The 15,186-nt window shown below is 35.3% G+C and overlaps 1 protein-coding gene across 4 annotated transcripts in view; it reads right to left on the reverse strand.

Moving 5' to 3' along the window:
- Window positions 1-15,186, reverse strand: part of IFT88 (intraflagellar transport 88) — a 46,917-nt gene that overhangs the window by 25,485 nt on the left and 6,246 nt on the right. For 3 of the 4 annotated variants that reach the window (XM_074569558.1, XM_074569549.1, XM_074569566.1), the window contains 11 exons: window positions 14,118-14,208; window positions 11,487-11,591; window positions 10,231-10,333; window positions 9,456-9,570; window positions 9,127-9,358; window positions 7,444-7,514; window positions 6,890-6,976; window positions 4,796-4,895; window positions 1,624-1,710; window positions 785-971; window positions 89-197 (listed from right to left, as the gene is read on the reverse strand). In XM_074569558.1, coding sequence (XP_074425659.1) covers window positions 89-197; window positions 785-971; window positions 1,624-1,710; window positions 4,796-4,895; window positions 6,890-6,976; window positions 7,444-7,514; window positions 9,127-9,358; window positions 9,456-9,570; window positions 10,231-10,333; window positions 11,487-11,591; window positions 14,118-14,208 — 1,287 coding nt within the window. The remainder of the gene's footprint in view (window positions 1-88; window positions 198-784; window positions 972-1,623; window positions 1,711-4,795; window positions 4,896-6,889; window positions 6,977-7,443; window positions 7,515-9,126; window positions 9,359-9,455; window positions 9,571-10,230; window positions 10,334-11,486; window positions 11,592-14,117; window positions 14,209-15,186) is intronic. The other variant, XM_074569575.1, reaches the window with a different exon arrangement.

Consider the following 15,186-nt stretch of genomic DNA (forward strand, 5'->3'; position numbering starts at 1 on the left):
AGTCCTCGTGTCATGGTTGAAACACATATTTCCGATTAAATGAGTTTACTACAACCGCAATCACTTATTATAATCCAGAAAAAGATACATGCTTGCTATCTGGTGAAGGACTTGGGCACTATTTCGAAGGATTGCATGGAGTTTCAGAAAACAATCCAAAGCTTCATCTATTCTGTTTAACTTCTTGTATGTTAAACCTAAAAAATAAAGGTTACAGTATTAAGGCAATGAGAAAAAAATGACTTCAGCATATTAACTGACAGAATAACCAAGAAAAATGAAATAGGAGCACAGTACTCGGAGGCAGTATAACTGCCTTGACGTTGACAGACTCTATTCTGGAAAGTCATGCTTATAATTCTTAGAAGCTAGTACGACTTACCAAACTGATGAACACAAGGAACACAAACCTAATCAAAGACCAAGAACATACATAATCTCACTTTCTGAGCAAGATGAATGAGGGAAAGGGCGGGCTTTTAGAGAAGAATGACTCTGATGGTTTAATAATGCTAAAACTGGTATATTTTTAGTAGATAGTAGAAATTTTTGTCTTCAAAGTGACTTAATCATGTGCAGTTACTATTTGATGTTGCTAACACTGGTATTTTTTTGCAGAACACATAGGAAGTACAAATCAATACCTTGTTATAATATAAATTACTGATTAAAGTAATAATTAGTATATATTTCTATACAAGAAAAAACTTTGAAAGCCAGATTCTCAGAAACACTAGTGTTACCTTTAGACAAAAGCTAAATTGCAAAAGCACCTTTGGCTTACCAAGATTATAGAGTGCTTCAGTGCATGAGGAATCATTCCTGAGAGCTTCCTTATAAAACTCAGCTGCTTTTTCATAGTCTCCATTTGCAAAAACAGTATTTCCTTTGTTAGTTAGAGCTGCTGGATTGTACCTATCAGAATTTACAGCTAAATCTGCATAGTTAGTTGCTTGTGCCAATTCATTTTCCTACAGGAACAAACCAAACATTGTATTAGTCATTTATCAACTTTCTTGCAGCTGTGGCTTCTTACAGTTAATATTGTGGAATTTCAAAAGATTGAGAATGAGATAAATAATACATTCTGTAGTCCTAAAATATTGCTTATGTAATTGCATAAGGCAGATCATCTCTTTTGAGTTTCAGAGAACTTAACACTTTGAGACGTGTTTTGCCACTCTGTCCCATTCAGTCAGGAAGTTTTCTTTGCTGCAACAAGGTAATATTTCTTTTAAAAAAACAAAAATAAATCCCCATACCCTACAAACCATACACAAATGCACCTGCCTAAGTTACATGCTTCACATGTTCCTGAAGTTCAGACAGGGTCTTCAGGACCTGAGTTTTAAATGCAGCTGCTGAGGTTCTGCACAACTCCCACTGCAGGCATACTTCTGTGGCCCCGGGCTTAATCTCACTCTTCCTCCCAGCAACAGGATACAAAGGAACATGCTCCAAACTTTCAACTACTGCCAAAAATGGGTGTTCCAGAATAACTCCTCTACCATGCAGTTTCTTCTTGTTTACACAGAGTATTTAGACAGACACAAAAATTGCTCCAAAGATACAAAGGTTGCTACATAAACTGCAGTTCTTAGTTCGGTTGAAGCAAACACTTACCAAATAGTAAAGGAAGGAAAGGTTTGTTGCAGCTGCACTCTTTACTCTGCTGTCCTTTTTTTCAAACATTTTTAAAGTCTCCAGTGCCTAGAAGCAATTTGGAAACAACTTACTTTCCACTGAAGCAAACTTACACCAAAATTCTTTCAAAAAGCATTGAAAAACTTCACAGTAACAAACAGCAAAAATTATCAACTCATATGCTGACACACATAATTACTAGAGCTTGTGACCCACGCTTGTAAGCATATACGCAGAGAAGTAGATCTGTATGATACATAATATTAACCTTGGTCACAAAATTTCAACAGTATTGGCTATTTATTACTTCTTCAAAATTTAGATTAGATATGGCTTCCTAGAAGTACACAGATATCTGACAATTCTATACATACAAAACACAAGTTTATATTATTTGCTTTTAATCTAGTCAACTAATTAAAATTCTCATACTGATTTTTCCAGTTAACACAAAATGATTGACATTAAAATTCTTATTAAAAAGCTAAAAAAAGTACACGCTATATAAAAACCACACAAGACAGTGTAGGATTGGATTTCAACTCACAGTTGGTTTGTGTAATAAGATGATGACAACTGTCTAAGTTTAGGAAGTACTCAAACATAAAGACTGAGGCCAGAAGATTTTTTTTTTAATATATAAAAACTAAATTTCGTAAACTTCAAAATAAATAAGTTTACGGATAAAAAGTATACAAATTTATAGTTATTAAACTATCAAAGAAACTTTGAAATAAAAGGCATCTTTTTTTCTTGATTGACTATGTGATAACATTTCTAACTGCAGACTAAATTATTAAGAAAATCTGGCTTGCTTACACTAAATATTTATATTAACTACACAAACTGTTAGAATATCACAGTGAGCCCAGTTCTCATCTATTACAACACAGATGTTGCAACCTCAATTTAGACATCAACATTAGCAATTCAAGTTTCCATCTTCCTTTACATGAAACCTGTAAGCTGCTGTTTACACATCAAAGTGAATGCATGATAGTGTACATAGAAAGCAAAACAAACATAAAGGAAACAAGTTTTAATTGACTGTCATACATACTGTTTTTACAGTTACTTTACAAAAATATATGACTGTACTAATGACGTGTAAAATGACAAAGTATACGCAGCCAGATGTAGTTCATTGATTTAGTCAACTACATTCCACCCAAGAACTATGAACTACTACAAAAGATCATAATATTCTCCTAATAATAGAAAATTCTCTAAAGAAATACACCAATTACAATCAAGAAAAGCATTTTAAATGTTAGGATTTAGATTTTGTGGTCTCTGAAATGTGAGACTTCAACTATGATAACTTTAAACTTTTCTATATATTTGTGGCTTTCTCCAAAAAGGGAATGGTCCCAGATGTAATACTACTATATTTGAGATACTCTACTCTTAAGCAAAGACTTTCTTCTTCAAGTAAAAGCTGTGCATTTCTTACAACTGAATTAATTTTTAGTGAACTCAGAGCTATATAGTTCAAAGCCACTTTCTGAAAAGCCATTTTCAATTGTAGGTGATTCCTTACCTTTGCTTTCACTGCTAAACGGCACGATAAAAACTAGAGTGGCAGTAATCTCTTTTTCATGTATAATGGAAAGTTCATATGACTCTGAACTCTATTCACTTACTGGTAAATTTTGTTGCAGGTCTCTTGAACCATTTCAGCAACTATGAGCCCTAGGATGTAAATCCATTGCAATACTCCTTTCGTCCTTGCAAAGTAGAAATACTCTCACTGTAACATCATCTAAATTTATATGTTTCTAAATAACTTCTAACTTCTTAATCCCAACAATAACAATTACTTAGATTGAACAATCAAAACACAGATTGTCCAAACTATTCTCTGTGACATGTTTCCGATGTACTTAAATTATTTGCTCTACTTCAAAGCAGCTTGCCTGACTCAAGAAGGGCCTGCCATAGGTGTTAAGGAGTTATGTGGTTAACCTGCAGAATTTTGTTTTTAAATTCAAAGTTGACCTTTGAAATTAAAAAAAGATTCAAAACACCTAATACACAAATCCCCTTACTAATAAAATACAGTCTAGACATATTATGTTAATTTCCACCCTGAGTTTATTTTACTTTTTTTGCTAGGACTGTTTTAAAATAACGGATTCATTATGATGAGCACATAGTTAAGCCCATTATAGTTAGAGCAGAAATCTATTTTAGTTCTTTTTTTTTGAAACACAATAAAACTTTCAGCCTTGAAACTGAATATTTCAAAAAGTTTCCATTCTTGTTCATCAGCCAAAGGTGTGTTGAGCAGGTGGTGAGTTAGTAAGTATATGAACAACAGGATGAATATAAGTGGCAGCTGCGGTTTTATTAGAACAAAAAAAAGACTCTCTGCAATCACCATTCTGCAGTCCCACTCTACTATTAAGTAGTTCCAGTGAAGGTCAAAGGTCGTCTATCACATAATCAAAATAAAAAGAGCATCTTCTCCACTTACGCCTAGCTTCCAACACCCTTCCCTCTCCCTCCATTGGAGTACTCCACACAAACATCACCACCAACCTCTGTATCTCATTTTACCTCTGAGAACTCATTTTTTTTTTTAACCTATACTGGATACTAACTGGAAATCACAAAAAATCACCATCAAAATAGTAAATTCTTGAGATCATATGACTGTTTACCTACCTGTAACACTCTCACTCTTCAAAAGCTATCATCAATAAAGCTACAAGATTTGCCCACAATTTTCGAAACTCTCAAACTGCTTCCTGATCTCAGAAAAGCTATCAGTCAGACATGCAGTATAATAAAAGATAACTCTCTTGCTCTATTCTGCAGTGAAGGAGAAGAGGAGAGGACAGACAGGAAGAGTGAGAGGTGCTCAGGAAACCAGGAGAGCTTAAGCATGAGAAGGAAAAGCGGGCTGAAGTTAAGCATGTGTCCCTGTGCACATCCCCCCACGCTATGGGAAGGTGAAGGACCTCAGAAGATGATAGAGGTATTCAGCTTGTCAGTGTTTTTATAAAGTTATTTTACTGAGCAGCATCAATATAATTATTATGTTTGCATACGTCATTCTTTCCCTTGGTGAAAAGTATTCTGTGGCTAAGAAAGGTATCTTTTTCAATATAGTAGTATTCAAAAGTAGTAGTGTGAAAAGTTACTATACCTGGTTAAAATCCTGTTGCCTCAAGTAAGTAGTTGCTTTATTTATTTCCAGGTCATTGGCTAACTCTACGTAGTGGGAAGCTTTTACTACCTCAACACACCTGCAACAGAAAGAAAACCATAAAGAAATAAAATGCATCTCTGCAAATGCCACTTTAAGCTATACACTTTTGCAGCCAACTCACTTTCCAAAATGGGTTGTTCTTAGCTATTCTTTCTTTATAGAGGCAAAGAACACTTTGATTAAAAAAATTTGAAAACACATTTTATTTCCATAACCTAGCTTAATACTACTATCTCTGCCTTAATAATACTATCTCTGCTCTCATTTTTTTTTAGCCAGCTGCCTAATTATCACGTTATTTTCCATCACTGAGTGATAGTTGATGTCAGATATTGACTAAGATAATTTTTCAAACAATTTTCTTTGGATACATTCTATCAGCTGATTTTGCAAATCTGATCTCCCATTGTATACACTACCAAATGTACAAACCAGCTTAGTGAACAAAGCCAGAGACTGCAGATCGTATCCCTGAGCTACATAATAACAATAATAGAGTCATAATAATAAACCTCTTTCTGATCACGCCCCAGTTACTTTTGGCTTAGGGTGTTCTGCAAAATGAGGGCAGAACAGAACACAGCAGGTAGTTCAGGTGTTCATTCACAGACACCATCTTGCAGGGCTTGATGCGGTGTACTTTAAAATTGTCTAATCATTTGAAGCTAGACCTTTATTTATTGTACACATATACTGTTCTCTCAAACTGTTTGGAATTAAAGCACACTACATGAATAACTTTGTGGGACGCTTCTTTAATCCTTCCACTTTTTTTTGTTGTTTTTAAGTGGTGGAAAGCATTTTTCTTCTAATAGTTGGCTAATTTGGCAACAAAGTTTAATTTAACAAACTGCCTGCACCTATAATTGGGTTGGCACATGGCCAGTCTCTATACAAAGTATACAAATGCCTTTTGATGTTGGGGGAAAATTACATTGAAAAAATAGCAATTTCTGCAGAGACATCTGTAATAAAAGAAAAGTCAAAAACCAGTTTTCAACTGGTACCGTTAACATCTTTTAACCACAAAAAGCGATGAGAGCTAGCTATCCAACTGTTCCTTATAGAATATGACAGAATAGTCCCAAGATTGTGTCATATGTTAAGTAAGAAGTTATATAATCCAAAGATTATTTGTGCCCACTTTTTTTCTGTAAATAAAACTAATCTGATTAAGAGCACATTTGAGGACTCATAACAAAAGTTAGAAAACCAAGCTCAAATTGCTGTTAAACCTCTTCACTGGGCTTGAATACCTCAGCCTAGAGGAACGGAGAGTAAATCTGTCCTGATATACACAAAACAATCCCACACATCTCACCAGAAACTGAGTATCTGACCACCTTTTCTAGTTTTCTTGAACAAAAAAAGACGATACAGAGCAAACAAATCTGACTTACTCATGCTAACACGTTATAAAGCAGCAAGCTAATTTTCACAAGACATACTGTTTAAGTTCTGATAAGTCAGAATGGCAAAAGTAGGGAAATTATAAGATTATAATGATTATTAAACCATCAAACACCACCTTGTGGACTCTAGCAGACTAAGCATGTCTGTATAAGACATTATTTCATGTTAGTATAAACAGCTTTATTAGTAAATTATAATTACAGGACCTGCAAAATTTGTCCTTACTGGACAAAAAAAACCCCAACCAGGTAATGGAAAGTTTCAATGATAAAATGAAATTAATTTTTAACACAGAATAGACTATATTGCTTTGTTTTATTCTTCTCCAGAGCATTATGGAGGCAAACTGAAAATAGCCTGGACACTATGTTTGAGATGTGCATCAAACTATGTTTCCCAGACTTTATGTTTGTGAATCTGTTTTCATAACCAGCAGGAGAGACTAACAGGTACTGGCATATCACTAGACTCCCTGATAAAGAGTCCCTCCCTATTTCCTGTAAGCCCCCTTTAGGTACTAGAAGGCCTTATAGCGGCCTTATAGCAGGGGGGTTGGACCTAGATGAACTAGAGGACCTAGACCTAAGATTCTAAAAAGAAGCCCTACTTGACTCTTACCAGTCATAGCCCACTGCAAAAGACGTCTCAATTACTGGTGCAATGAGTTTAGCAGCTGTCATGATGTATTCCTCTGCCATGGATTTCCTAAGGAAAAAAAAAAAGCCAACACAAAAACAAACAAACAGACATGTCACCATTTCAAAAACATGTATAGAAAAAAGTAACCAGATCTTGTTCTTCCTTCTTCCTGCACTCCGGACAATCGTAGAAGTTAATCTAACCAGTCCCCTGCTACCACGACTGCCTTGTACCTTGACAAAACTCTCTGTTTTTTCTGTCTTCCTTTCACTGAACACTGTAGTTGTATTTTTAAAAAAACTCAATGCTGCAAGTTTGAAGCAGCATAATCTATAGTATTTGGGGTAGATATTCTACTTCAGTGCAGTACACTAAACTGAGTGATCCAGATGTTCCTTCCGAGCGTGTTCTTTCCTAGGAATTATGAGGAGACATCTATAGCAAGAGTTTTGGACACGTGAAAAGACTGATAATACTTTCAGGAGCTAAAATCCACAGCACCACAGTCAAGAGAGAATAGACGCCACCATTACCTCTCACGTTCTATTTGTCTTAAACTGTCATTTTTAATGGCTTCAATCAGTAGATTTGTATGTGGATCATCCTGGAGGGGGACAAAACAACTGCATATTATGCCAGTATACATGCATTTTAATTATTTTATAGACAATATGACTGTGAACATAAGTCAATGCAAATTACATAGTCTATAATGTCAGTTATTTACTTTTCACATTTCAAAAAGCTAGCTTCAGTTTAAAGTAGTTTTCTAACAACAAAATCTGAAATAGGGCATTACAACTACTTTAATCCTGTTTTTCTGCTCATGTATGTGGTAATAGCTCACATTAGGGCTGTTAATAGGTGTAGTTAATGTGTATCAGACTGGGAAGGCTGCAAAGCACGGTGAGAATACTCACATGCTTAAAAATAAGAGCATGCTTAAGCATTTTCTGAACTGCAGTGGTATTCAGCAGATGAGGACTTGTGCTATCTTCTCATTACAATAACTCACACAATCATCTTGTGGTTTCTGTCACACATCTCTGGTAGTTCTAAAAGAACCAATGCAGGTATGCTGGGTAGCCATCCCTTCCTCATTTATTGGGGACAGATCATAGATTTATACAAAATAAAGATCAGTAGGAAACTTTGTGATCTTTTCTCTAACATTTTCATAAGAACATACAAAACTTGGAATGTCTGTTAAAACTATAGCTTACCTATCCTTAGAAAGAACTTCTACAGTCCAAAGCTTTTTTTCTAATGAATGATCTTACATAGTCTTAAGCTAATGCAAGTGTTTAATGACCCTTACTATTACATAATTTCTAATATGAGAAATCATACATATATCAGTTATATATAAAAAGATAGATAAGAAATGATAAACATATTTATAAATAAATACAAATAAATATATATGCTTTGTGTATTAAATTTTATTTGCTTATGTTAGAACAATAGGAAGCAAAAGCTACGCTTAAGCTTCGAACAGTTTGAAGACTAATTATATCTTTGATTTTTAAGACTGAAAATGGAAGTTTTGCATCACTGGAAAAAAGACTGCTAAGAGAAAAATCAAGGACTTGCTTTGATCTTTCTACAGAGGACCTTTCTAAGAGGGACCCTAAACCTATTAATTACTTTTTCCTATCTAACATTGTGAGCTGCTGGTTTCATGGTACCAAGGAAGTCCAATTTCCAATAAAGTCTAATAAATTAAAATAACTATATGTAAACTTCACTGAAATTTTCTTTTGCAAAATAACACTACGGTATTACAAGTTTTGTTATCACTCATTTGAGCTAACTTGCATTAGATCACTCATTGCTTTGCTCCCTTTATTTTAGTTTACAAATATTTTATTAAAATTTTATATAAAGGAGGCAAAGCAGTAAGTGAGCTGTGTAAGTCAGGCCAGGTGAATTTCAACAAAATCATTATGAAGACATTCGTGTGGTGTGGATTTTATGTACATCGTATCTTTGAGGAAAAAAAGGATTTGAATGTTCTCAACATTATTTTACACTTCTGAGCAGTACTGCCACACTAAGTTCATGCTGGTTAAAAGGATGTTGTTTTAGATACATAGATACACATCAATTTACACATTCAGTATAGTCCAGGCATTCAGCATCTCTTCCCCTTTCTCCTGATTTACCATATAAAGATGCAGTTTATTTTGTTCATAGTTTATTTTGTTCAAACTTACATTTGGTGATATGTATTTGTCATCATAATCCACTTCCAAGGGAACTGCAATCAGTTTTTGGAAGGCCTTTTTCATCTGCTCAGTGTTTCCAATAGCAAAATAACATACGATCAAGTTGAAGCCTGCTTTCAGGTTTGGGGACATGCTCATTATCTGTTCAAATGAAGAAATGGCATCAACATATTGGCCGGTTTTAATGAATGCAACTCCGATATTTTGCATTATTTTAATCCTAAGGAAAGAAATTAGTATTAGGTTATATTTAACTATCAAATCATACTGTATCCAAAACTTGTATTTCAGAACCATGCCTACAAGTAGAAACCCACCTCATTTCTTTGTGGACACTAGGAATCTGGTCTAGAGCCATACGGTAGAATTTGATAGCTTTGGAATAGTTCCGTTGTTTTAAATATATATTTCCCATATTCACCTTCAGTCTACCTATCAAAAAAAGTCAATGAGTTACAGCCTTTTAAAGCATAGTTACAGCATTTTAAAATTGTTTTACAGTGACAGAGTAGAACAACTTCTTAATAAATTTGTCTTCATTATAGGGTACCAGTGGCCCTTTAAAGGAGGACTGCACGGAACAGCCTTCTGTGAATTTTCACTCAGAAGATGAAGTAGTAACGAAATGTAGAAAAGAACTATCAGTGTAAGATGTATTCTGATTTTGATGGTGAATTAAGGGATGAGGTAGAGATTATTTATAGTCCTCTCAAGAAAGACAGATGCAAATAAGCATCTCTGAGAAAAGTGCACTGTAGGATTCTCAAAGATGTGCAAAATACTAAAAGAAGCTTTCAGAAGGGGAAAGCTGAGTCAAAAGAGAAAAAAATAGTATTAGAGCAGGCAACATAGTGTGTGCTGCAAGAAAAAATTATATATTTGGCTTTACGTTTAGCTGAGCCAGAAAAGACTTCATGAGTTGGACAGCCAAACCACATTAAGTTATACCAAGTCAGACATTACGAGTATCCATCATCCACTCTGACTGGCGGGCATGAGGGCTGAGATCTCTGTGAGCTAACACCACACAGATGAAGTCCTTATTTTGAATGCCTGACTACCAGTTTCAATCCACTTTGGAATGTACCCTACCTCCATTGCTGAACATCTTATTCTTCACTATAACTTGATAAGTATTCAGTGCTTCAGCATACATTTCATTAGCAGCATACTGACTGGCCAGATTGAAAAGAACCTACAGAAAAATAGAATTATAGGTAGAAGAAAGTAATGTTGTTCTCTCAGTAATACACTTCAATTCATAATAGATAATTTCAAATCAATTTACCTTGGAAGTAAGTATTGATTTTACCAGTTTTAAGCTTCCTATCTTTAACGTTTCTTTGTTCTTATACATTGACATAGGCAATTCTTTTATTTTTGTGCTTAAATAACTATTATTAGAAGTCATGCTAAGTGGGCCTTAGACCTAAGTAAACACAGTGTTATAATGCAAGGGTATTAAAGAAACATTCAGACAAGATAATTCTTAGAACCTGTGTGTAATTTATGACTCCCAACATGTGGAAAACCATCCTACTACCTGTTTACTATTCAGTTTACGAAAAGAATTTTTCCAAACTGCTGTTTCAAAACAGAAATTCTGTTGGTGTCAGGTAAAATATCTCCACATTTTTTCCCCAGCTTTACTCTGACATTCACTATAAAATAAATTACTACCAAAGTCAATGTATTCATTGTTAATAATTTTCTTTACGGTGCTACCTGGAGTACAACTTTAAATCCCCCTAAGTATTTTTATTTATGTTGTATCCTTTTTTTAAAAAAAAGTCTACTATTAATTTTAGAACCAGAATGTAAATCCAGACACCTGCTTTAAGATTCAGGATTTAGGAATATTAATATATCCTATTTCATGTAATATATTCTCTGTCACTTTATGGCTCAAGTTAAAGGCAGTATCTGATCTCTCCTGTTTTCTTCTCTTGGCATGTCACGTTTTCTAGACTAACAATTTTTGAAGTACAGGGTTTACATCTTTTATATTTTGATATGCATGTGTAGTATGTCAGTAGGTAGCTCGAATAGATGCTCATGGGCATCCATCCTTCACTTAATGTTGACTATGTGATTTCTCTAGTACTTGAGATTGCAAGGGAATAGACTCGATATAAATAGATCTTTGCAATACAGTGTTAAGTTTTTAACTTCAAGAAGTCACTTACTTTATCTTCATAAACTTCCCCCGCCCCAAAATGTAGACCATATCTGATCTGGTACAATGCTAGAAGCATTACAACACACACATATTCAGCAAACACTGAAATGTCTCTTTAGGAGGTTTGCTACCGACACCTTTCACTCATTGAAGATTTCTAAGCACTTACTGAGTAAGTGAGATCTAAGTTGATGTTTTCTGGGGTAGCAATTTGTTCACGTTGTCTCACCAATACTCTTTCCTTTCTTCCAGCCTCTTTTGCTTTTTCCAGAGCCTTAAATAAAATACTAGAATTTAGCAATACCTTGAATCTTACTAAACCAAGACAGCAAAAATACCTTCAAAACATGTATGAAAAAAATATACTCGTGTCCATTTTCTTTAGATGCACAGACTATACCCAATGCCTGAGCAATAGCTATATAACCCACAGAAAGGTGTTAATTAGCAATAAGCAGACATACAGTTGCCTAAGTCTGCTTAGCAATACAATTTTAGAGAAGTATACTCACACACACATATATACGCCACGATCACTTATGACCCTAGAAGATTATTCTACTTGTATTAATCATAGAAAGTGCACATAAATGTTGAGGAGAGGAAGGGAAAAGAAAAAAAAAAAAAAGGGAGCATTTAGGCTTGGAATATTTCCTTAGTTGCAGAACCCCAATACAAGAAGGTATTGAAAGGAAGAAAGTGAAGGCAGGAAGTACATGCGCATGTTACACAAATGTATGCTATACATTGACTAATTCTGGATGCTGGTAAATTGCTTCCCTATTTTATCTATCCAAAAGTGGTATTTCATATGTACATTCACAATTTGAGTAACTCCAAAATTACTATTTTATCCAATGGTAATCTTCTGCAGATTGGTGTCAAGACCCTTCATGCAAGTAATGCTATAGGTCTACAAGTGCCCTTAGCAGTCCTGTATGCCTCTGCAAGGGCACAATGGCTAAAAAAGTAATGGATAGCACTCAAGGTAGCTATTTGGAAGCTAGCAGTGAAAGAACTACTTCTCAAGATACAGCTCAAATCTTAGTCCTTATAATAGAAGGCAAATCTAAGTTTGCTGTTTTATAGATACGGAGTTGGCAATTTTGATGGCTTCTGCAAGAACACACATATTCTGCTGGACTTGTCAAAAACTAACACAAACATCCTAGAGGACCCTCTGAATCGTCTGGTATAATCTACATGAGAAACAATCTTTTGACATCAAGAAACGAACATTCTTGGCTGTATGTGCAAGAGCAAAATTAACGTAACAGGTTGGCTCATCTCCTAGGGAAGGTGAAATTCACACATTTTATCAGAAATAAATTAGGATATGTCTGTAAGGATACTTATCCTAAATGAACACAAAAAATGGATAGACCCCTTTCATACTCTCTGATCAAAAGGTATCAGCAGCAGGAAAAAAAAAAAAAACAACGTTTTACTATAGGGATCTAGGAACTGTTCAGAAAAATGCGTGTTAGCCTGGGGCAAAATTGTGCCAGTAACCATGCTAACAATTTACAAACCTATTGATTGATTCACAAATACAGACATTGTGTACAATGGACAAACAGTGCCATTTTCCCAATTTGTAGCAAGGCTCAGACCATTACAGACCATTTGCAGTCTTTGTAACAAATTTTGGAGCTCTTCGTCTACAAAACATGAGAATTTGATCAAACCAAAGGCCATCTAGCCTAGGATCTGTATCAGACAGTATTAAGCAGATCAGGAAAGATGCTTTACCCATTCTTGTACTCTAATAATACCTCCTCAGAATACACTCCTAGACTAAATTTTGCATCTCAGATGACTAAGCAAGAAACATTATCTCTCATAGCTCTTGTTAAGTTTTTCCCCTTATGGATCAGATGCCATCAACTTGAGTGGGCAATGGATGAGCACAAAGGAAGCCTACATCCCTAATAACCCAATGTATCTCATTAATTCTTACAGTTAAGCCAGCCCTGCCTCCCGTAGTTTAGGAGCTGGAGCTGGCCAGTCCAAAGCACATGGAGTAAAATATAAGCCTGGTCCTAAAAAGGAAGAGTTAGAAGCTATTCTGACACACTGGAATCCAAGACTAACATGCTTTATTGCCACTGCCCTGTGAACGATACTGGTGTTTGCACTTTAGGGTTTGCTTAGCTTGTAAGGTCCCCTTGTCTGAAGGATTCAAAGAAGATGAAATAGTTCATCTTGACGCTGACCCCTTATGGTGCAACAAATGCAATATAGTGTCTACCATATGCTGTAGCACCAAATTGACATGGAAGGGTAATGTGGAGGTGGCTTAAGTGAGATTGACCCTGGTGCTGAGCACCAGTCCCAGATGAAAATTATATTATCAAAAAAGCCCAAGCAACATCAAGGAAACAGAACGTCACTCAGACAAGATTGTTCCATGTCTGAGGATCAAATGCTGCAAAGATGCCAATTATAAACCTGGTATTGAAGAGGGGTCACCCACTCCCATGCAGCCCATAGGTTACACTGGGCAAATCTGTGCCAGTATGACTAATTGATCAGACCTGTTTGAAGAAGCCAGTGGAGATATGGGGAAGGGATTTTTTGAAACACTGTAATCTTAACAAATATATACACAAGAAATACAGCTCCTACTTTTTTTTTTTGGCAATACAAAGTATCACTGGATAGAAAAGTCATAGCAAAGGTAGAATTAAGATAATTTTAATAGTTTGAAATGTTTGAACCCAAGTCAGTTTGAAACATCTGTCTATACAAATTGTTCTTTGCATAATAGCAAAAGTGAAGAGAAATCCAGAAAAATTACCAATTTCAAGTCTCCACAGCTGTTGGCAATGCAGCTTTCTTCAACCAGTTCATTCACTTTTTTTTCCAACTGCCGAATCTTCTCTTCTGAACTAAAATAAAAATAACAATAAAAGGATTAATGCTAGTAACATAACTGGAAACACTAAGCTCTTACATAGGATATTCTCAACAAAACAACAGTGTTGTATCACATGTCACAACTAACTGGTTTTCCCATCAAGAAAATATAATGTGAAAATATGCCCAGAGAAGATCCTTCAAAGGTATCACATTCAATGCTTTTAATGTGAGAACAGAGACCTAAGAAAACATAAATCCTTTTATGAGAACAAGAGAGACATGCAAATTTCACGGACCCAATTTGCTCAGAAGTAACGACAGAACAAACAGATGGGCTGGTAAAACTTTCAAGTCAAACACCTAGTAAAATGAAATATTGTATTAAGAGCAATTAATTGAACCTTTATTTGCATAGATACCTTTAAAGTATATCTTGCAAATGCATATTTTAATAGAAAAATTATTCATCTTGATTTTTTCCTCAGTTAAATAACCAACATTTCAGTACAATTTTCTATTCCTATAAAGCTACATTTGAGGAATACTTTTGTATTGAAAAGCTCAACGACTTGTTCTGAGTGAACTCCCTAACATTTGCACCAGCCTGCAGAACTTTCACAACCTCAGTTTTACCTCACGTGCTAAGGTCTGAGTGAACAGGGAGAAACAGCAGGCAAAATTCCCTCAAGTTCTTCACAGAGAGCTGCATGAATCATAGTGTTCCCTGCCTGTCACACACTCTTCCATAATCCTCCACAATTCTGTATAAGTACCACAGCATTTGTGTGACAACAACTATGTCCAGGCTCCTGAACTACAGTCAGAACCAGAAATCACTGACACCAAACATTCCTGAAAGTCAGAGCAACTGCTGTGGCGAGTCAGCTAACCACACGCATAAATGTTTGTGACATTATTCCAAAAAGTTAAGAGTTTAACTCCTCAACATTTTGTAACTGCCTGGATGTTTTTAAACTCTACGCATGGTTGGGTTTTGTTGCTGTTAA

This window comes from Larus michahellis, chromosome 1, assembly GCF_964199755.1.
Source record: "Larus michahellis chromosome 1, bLarMic1.1, whole genome shotgun sequence".
NCBI classification, from domain to species: domain Eukaryota; kingdom Metazoa; phylum Chordata; class Aves; order Charadriiformes; family Laridae; genus Larus; species Larus michahellis.